General features: G+C 42.5%; 1 protein-coding gene across 1 annotated transcript in view; it reads right to left on the bottom strand.

The window, feature by feature from the left end:
- Nucleotides 1-548: 548 nt before the first annotated feature.
- Atp8b1 (ATPase phospholipid transporting 8B1) overlaps nucleotides 549-7,150 on the bottom strand; it is a 137,734-nt gene continuing 131,132 nt past the window's right edge. The window contains exons 27-28 of the mRNA XM_052201387.1: nucleotides 3,458-3,588; nucleotides 549-1,422 (exon numbers count right to left, since the gene is read on the bottom strand). Of these exons, the coding sequence (XP_052057347.1) occupies nucleotides 1,198-1,422; nucleotides 3,458-3,588 (356 nt within the window). The 3' untranslated portion in view covers nucleotides 549-1,197. The remainder of the gene's footprint in view (nucleotides 1,423-3,457; nucleotides 3,589-7,150) is intronic.

Here is a 7,150-nt window from a genome sequence, read left to right as displayed (position 1 = left end):
GTATGTATCCTTCTCCTCTGTTGTGGGCAGTAGTAACAATGTTCCCACCACTTAAGAGTCAAGACTCTTATCCCTGCCCTCCCAGAACCCCTCCAGTGGCTCCAAGGAGCTAAGTAGTATCTTTCAAAGGAATGTCTTTCAAAGGAAACTTTCAGTAGGCATTGTCCTATCCTTTTCTAGTCAGTTTTAAGTGATCCATAATTGTGAACATTTATGAGACACCATGTGATGTTTCTGTTTTGTACTGCTATGGGACCTAAGACCCCAACTCTGTCACCAAGCCACAAGGTAGCCCGCCATGGGGTGTTCCTCAGCATGTGTATATTGTATAATGTTGACATCACTATTGAAACATTCAAATCCCTTTCATCTAGCATTTCTGAAATACACATTCCATTAGCATTATCTATAGTCCTTTACTGTGCAACAAGTGCCACAATTTATTTCTCTTATCTAAATGGAACTTAATACTAGTTGACAATGTCCCCATCTTTTAAAAATCATTTTTGGAAAATTTAAAGTGGGGGGGGGGTCAAACCACTTGGTAGTGCGGGGAAATACCAAATAATAATAATAAAAAAAAAACATGGAATATTATTTAACCTGGCAGTAAATCAAAACCAGAAGGAAATGTTGCACTTAATCATTCAATGGAGGAAACTTGTTTCAAATCTCAAAAGTTGTAGAAAGAAACAGGGAGCCTGATCACCAGGTCTGAAAAAGTCATTAAAGCACTTTGTGTCCACGATGAACATTAGGAACCCTTTGTTACTGCACCCATAAATTAAAAACAGATTTTTCCTTTTTTCTTTTTTTAAAGGTGACAAGCAGGCAGGAGTGCATCTGAGAAATCCAAGCTTGAAGCCACAGAGAGAAGAGCATAATTGTAACTTTGTAGTGTAGTAGTGTCCTTCGAGCTGAAATGGAGACTTTTCTAAATTCTGCCGTCTTCCATTAAGCCTGGATTAAAAAAAAAGTTCCCTTTGATTCTCAGCAGACACAATCTGCTGAATAACAGGTGGTCTCTTGGCTTTGTGATTGCTTACAGCACAATCCTAGAAGTTTATTTAAAAGGTTATTGTCATCAGTCTCACTGTGACAACTTCAGTTTGTTTTTTAAAAAGGTCCTGAGTCGTTCATTAAAGGGGGGAAAAGACATTTTCCTAGTGCTCTGGGCTCTCAGCTGGGCAGTACCACTCAGGTTTCCACCGTGCGTCGGTACTCAGCTGTGCCCTCTGCTATGATGGCATCCAGGGGAGAGCGCTTCTTGCGGATGCTACGGCCAGAGGAGATGAGGTCTGCATAGCCCCTCTGGTGCGAGAAGGCGTAGGCCGAGCGCCTGGAAGATGCTCCCCTCCGGAACACGTTCTGCCGCCGTTTCCACTGCTCTTCAGCCTTCAATCGCTTTCGATGTTTCTGGATCTGGATAAAGAAAACCATAAAGAGATGCACAGGTTGCCTAGCCAATATAGAAGCTCAGAGGAAGCTAGCCCCGCCCAAGAGACTTTACACTCCTATGCATGCACAAAAGTCCCCCTTCTAGACTAATGGGACAGGAGGGCCCGGGAGGTTGGGGACTATTTCCACCATCCTGCAGGTAGATTGTGGAAAACTATTGCCAGGCATCTATCTCATCCCTGTACTCAAAAAGTAGAGGTGTCTTGGAGGTTAGCTTGGTCTATAATCGCAAGCTCCAGGAAAACCAAGCCTCACACTTGCCATAAGTGTAGTGGTTATTTCCTGTCAACTAGACACAAACTAGAGTCATTTGAGAAGAAATGTTAATTAAGAAGATGCCTCCATCAAATTGGCCTGTAGGCAAGTCTATAGGGCATTTTCTTGATTAACGGTTGGTATGGGAGGGCCCAGCCCAATGTGAGGGCTCCACCCCTGAGCAGATGGCCCTGGGGAGTGTAAGAGAGCAGGCTGAGCAAGCCATAGAGAACAGGCCAGAGAGCAGCACCCGTCCAGTTCCTGCTTCAGTTTCTGACTCCAACGGCCCTGCCTGGCCTTCTGTCCGGGCTTCCCTGGGTGGTAGCTTGTGACCTGGGAGTCATATGATGAAATAAACCTTTGCTTCCCCGAATTGCATTTGGTCATGCTATTTATCTGAGCAACAGAAAACAAACTAGACTACTAGGCTTACATTCTTTGTGAATCCCAGGGCAGACTGGTATGTGTTGACAAACCTCAAAGGCATGTTACAGTGTAGTTTGTCCGTCCATCCATCTGTCCGTCCGTCTGTCTGTCTGTCTGTCTGTCTGTCTCTTCTCTCTCTCTCTCTCTCTCTCTCTCTCTCTCTCTCTCTGTGTGTGTGTGTGTGTTCATATGTGCAGGTGCTTGTGCATGTATGTATACATGGTTATGGAGGCTAGAGATGGATGTCTGGTATCTCCCTCAATTCCCTCCACCTTAATTTTTGATCACAGAACCAATTCAGGAGCTCACTGACTGAGCTACACTGGCTGGCCAGCACACCCCAGGAATCCCCCTGTCCCCACCTCTGTTCTGCAGGTGCAAGTGCCAGGTGAAGTTGTTAGTGTGTATGCTGGAACCCTAACTCAAGTCTTTGTCCTTGTACTTTGAGAACTGAGGTCCTATCTCTTCTCTTGTTTACCAAACACTGTCAACTGTCACAGTGTTCTCCTGGGCACTTGCTTACCCTCGCCTTTCCACGGTAAGTACCCCTCTTCTTTATAGTGACATTCTTCGTAAGATAGGAAGTGTTTTATCTTGTTGGCTAATAGTTCAATGTACAGCCTAATCCTGACAAAAGACATCTTGAGAAAAGAACACATTCAAAGTTCCCAGGATCCTGAGGGAAAGAAGTCTTGTCTCCATTTATTGATGTGGGGCCAGGAAGTGTGTCCACCTTACAGCCTGAGATGAAACTAATAAAGAAGACACTCCCCTCAGGAGTGTGATGGGAAAAGCAATGTTAAATTGCTCAACAACAGGCCTGAAGTCTGCTAATCATTACACAAGGGGGAGATAAGGCATTATTCTTGAGACATTGATTGTATTATCAGATATGATACTTTTCTTTAAATAAAGGGGTGGGTGGGGGGAGAGGGGAAATCACCCTCTCAGAGGCAAAGGGGAGAGGGAATTGGATAAAGAACTGTAGGAGCAGGGACTGGGAGGGGAGCAACATCTGGAATGTAAATAAAATAATTAATTAAAAAAATAAGGGAGGGCGTGGGAAGAAGCCCAAACCGTTAGCATGGTAAATGTTAACATAATTGTAAAACTGAAGGGACAAGACATGCTTCACTGTATGAACAAATGTCTAAAGGTTCGAGGTCCCTGACAAAAGAATTAAAGAGAAATAATAAAACAGCAAAACTGTTATCAGCCTTCCCATGGACTTTGAGCAGGAAAGGTAGTAATGGGGAATGCTTTGGATCCCGGAAGGAACACTCCTGTAGGAGGAGGGTAGGCCTGTATTTCTACGCACCTTATCGCTTTCTGATGGCCAAATGGTCATTGACAGGAAACGGATGGCAACAACAGGTAGTAAGCACACTGCAACCGTCAGGATGATGGTCAGCCAAATATATGGCTGCCTCAGGGCATTGGAAGCTGTACCTGGAAAAACATCGCGACAACGGTTCAAAGAGGTTCTATCTCAAGGACATCATTAGCCTCCCCTTCCATAAACTTAGCAGACATCTTGGGTAACATTTCATAACGTTTTATTACCTATCACACTGCTCCAGAAACATGTTTGTTTGTTTTCAGATTTTTTGAGACAGGGTCTCACCCAGAAGCCTCCAGGGTTCAGAGATTGCAGACAGGAATTCATTGTTTGGTTTGGTTTGGTTTGGTTTAAGACAGGGTTTTACAGAGAAACCAGCCAGGTCTACAGATCAAGGTCACAGAAATCTGCCTGCCTCAGTCTCCTGAGAGCTGGGATTAAAGGCATGTGCCGCCACTGCTGGGCAGGAAAGCTTATTTTAAAAGCCAAAAAAGGTCAATTGTCTGCTACAAGCTGGTAAACATGAATGAAAGGAGGGAAGATGCTTTAGTTAATGCTGTGTCAACAAACGATGGAAAATCAGAGCTAAGATGGAGCCCACAGCAGGCACCAGGTCCTTGGGGTCATTTGGCAGTAGAGTTTCAAAAATGTTAAAAACAAAACAGTTATGAATAAAGCTGCTATGAACATAGTGGAGCACGTGTCCTTGGGATATGGTGGAGCCTCTTTTGGGTATATACCCAAGAGTGGTATAGCTAGGTCTTCAGGTAGAACTATTTCCAATTTTCTTAGTAACTTCCAGATTGATTTCCAGAGTGGTTGTACAAGTTTGGGATCCCACCAGCAATGGAGGAGTGTTCCTCTTCCTCCATGTCCTCCATAGCCAGCGTCTGCTGTCACCTGAGTTTTTGGTTTTAGCCGTTCTGATTGGCGGAATGTGGAATATCAGGGTTGTTTTGATTTGCATTTCCTTGATGACTAATGATGTTGAACATTTCTTTAAGTGTTTCTTGGCCATTCAAGATTCCTCTGTTGAGAATTTCCTGTTTAGCTCTGTACCCCATTTTAAGAATAGTTTTGGCCAGAAACTCCACACATTTGTCATAGTGTTATATATAGGCCGTGCCTTTCAATCTATTCTGAGAGGTAGGAGCTGTTGTCTGAGCCACATCGGGAAACTGAATCGAGAGCTTAGTAAGTTTGCCCAAGAGAACACGACTAGCCAGGGCAGCCCCAAGATCAAACCCCACCCACTCTGTGACTGGAGCCAAGCGTTGACCACAGGAATTGCTGATTTGCTGTCTGATTTTATAATACGAGCAGGTGATCATATATACATTTCCCCAACATCTAGAGGTGAATTTATCACAAAGCTTTCAGTACTTTATATGAGTTTTTAAAATTAATTTTTAAAATTTAAAAACTTTTATCTTTTTTAAAATTAGCACACAAGGTACCGGATTTCATTCTGGCATTTTCTTTTTCAGAGTTGATTTCCACCTCCTCCGTCCCACTTTCCACACTACTGCTCTACTGCTTGTCTTAATCTGCTACAGAACTTCTTCCCCATGGTGTCTTCTGCTCCTCGGTAGCCTGGGCATCCTTTGCTCGTCTTCCCTCTTATTTCATTGTCTATCTTTACCTTCTCTTATTCTCCTTCTAGTTTTCAAAACTTTACTCATATTTACACACCACACACACACACACACACAGAGTCTTTGTTTTTAAACTACTAAAGATAAATTAGATTAAAAAACCCACTTCACATAGGAATGTTTTAAGTAAGCATTTAGAGAGCAAGAAAAAACCAAAAATCATGAAAACTAGCCCCATCCAGAGATGAAAAGGGTTACCATAGCAACAAATGTTTCTGACCCAACAATGGCCATAATATCCCAATCTTCTATTCAAAAAGAAAGTTATGGAGAATTTTTACTTCATTGTAAATTCAAACTACTTGAGAATCTTACAAGTCCAGCTTATGTTTATTTTTGTCTTTATGATATTTATATCAGTTTGATATAATGTATACAATGCATATACAGTATATTTCGATCATATTTAAACTCTACTCCTCTAACAGTTCCCAGATCAACCCCTCCCAACTTCTTATCCTTCCTTTTTCTCTTTTCCTTTCTTCTTCTTTTTTTAATAACCCCCTGAGTCTATTTTGTGCTACCCATATACTGAAGAATGGGGCATTTACAAGACCAAGGTAGATCTGCCAGGGGTGACACCCTTAAAGAAATCTGACTCTCCCTTGCTCAGAAGCCATCAACTGTCTCACCAGGAGACAGAGGGCTCAAGAGGCAGAGGGCTCACGAGCCCCTTCCCCCACCACACTGAAAGAGTGGCTGGCTTGATCCTGTGCAGGACAGCCACAGCTCTGTGAGCTCAGAGTGCAGCAGCCCTGTTTTTAAACTACTAACCTCTGGCTCTTAAATTTTGTGTTTTTTGTGTTTTTCTTGTTTTGTTTGTTTGTTTTCTTACTTTTACATCTTATGTATATGGGTGTTTTGCTTCACTGCATGCCCGTGCATCTCATGCATGCTTGGTGCTTTAGGAAGCCAGAAGACAGTGTTGGATTTCTTGGAGCTGGAGTTACAGATGGCCGTAAGCCACCATGTGGATGCTGGGAGTCAAACCTAGGTCCTCTGGAAGAGCAGCCAGTGCTCTTAACTGCTGAGCCATCTCCAGCGCCAACCTCTAGGGCTTAAGCCCTGTGTTTTTCACAGTTAGACTCATCAGTGCCCGCGGCTTCAATGTACTGTCCATTGAACTGCTGCTCAACACACATTCCCAAAGACGGACCCGACTTCTGAGTTCTCGGTTTCCATTGTATTAGTAATTCATCATTTGATTAGCTAATTTAATATTCTTAAGTCTTTGCCCTATTTCCATACCCCCTTTAAAAAATAATTAAAGCTGTCATAGTGCTTTACACTTTTTGTACAAAGAACCTTAAAGTAGAAACACCTGGTCAAAATACATGACGTGTTTTATAGTTCACCATGCATTTTCAGACAGTATTTTGGAAAGATTAAACATTATTCTTTCAGCAATATACATGCACTCAATGTGTCAAAAGTAGCAAGATTAGGTGTTGTGAGAGTGGGGGAAGGCTTTATTTAGCTGCCTCTACCTCCTCTTTTTGCTGTTTCTTCTTCTTTTTTCTTTGATAAAGGCAGAGCCTTGCTCTTTAGCCCAGCTGGCCTGGAGCTCACGTTAAAGATCCGGCCAATGCAGAACTTGGAGGAATCCTCTTCCCGTCTGTCCTCATGTGCTTGGATTACGGCTTACAACACCGCTCCCAGCAATTTAACCTTTGGTTAAATTGTGCTTTATTTATTATTTTTTTACTGAATACAATTTGAATTTCATTTTAATTTTTAAATTGGAAATAGATTTTTTTTCATATAGTTTAGGATCAAGGTGTTCTCTCCCCCAGCCCCTCCCTGATCTTCTTCCTCTTCCCACCCAAATCCATGCCCTTTCCTTTCTCTCTCTCTCTCTCTCTCTCTCTCTCTCTCTCTCTCTCTCTCTCTCTCTCTCTCTCTCTCTCATTAGAATACAAATAGGCACCTAAAAATAATAATAAAAGAAGATACAATAAAAAACAAATAAACAGAAAAAGAAGAGCCACAAAAAAAAGCACAAGAGACACATACAGAT

The sequence above is a fragment of the Apodemus sylvaticus genome, chromosome 13 (genome assembly GCF_947179515.1).
Source record: "Apodemus sylvaticus chromosome 13, mApoSyl1.1, whole genome shotgun sequence".
Classification (NCBI taxonomy): domain Eukaryota; kingdom Metazoa; phylum Chordata; class Mammalia; order Rodentia; family Muridae; genus Apodemus; species Apodemus sylvaticus.
This window is presented reverse-complemented; position numbering and strand designations above follow the sequence as displayed.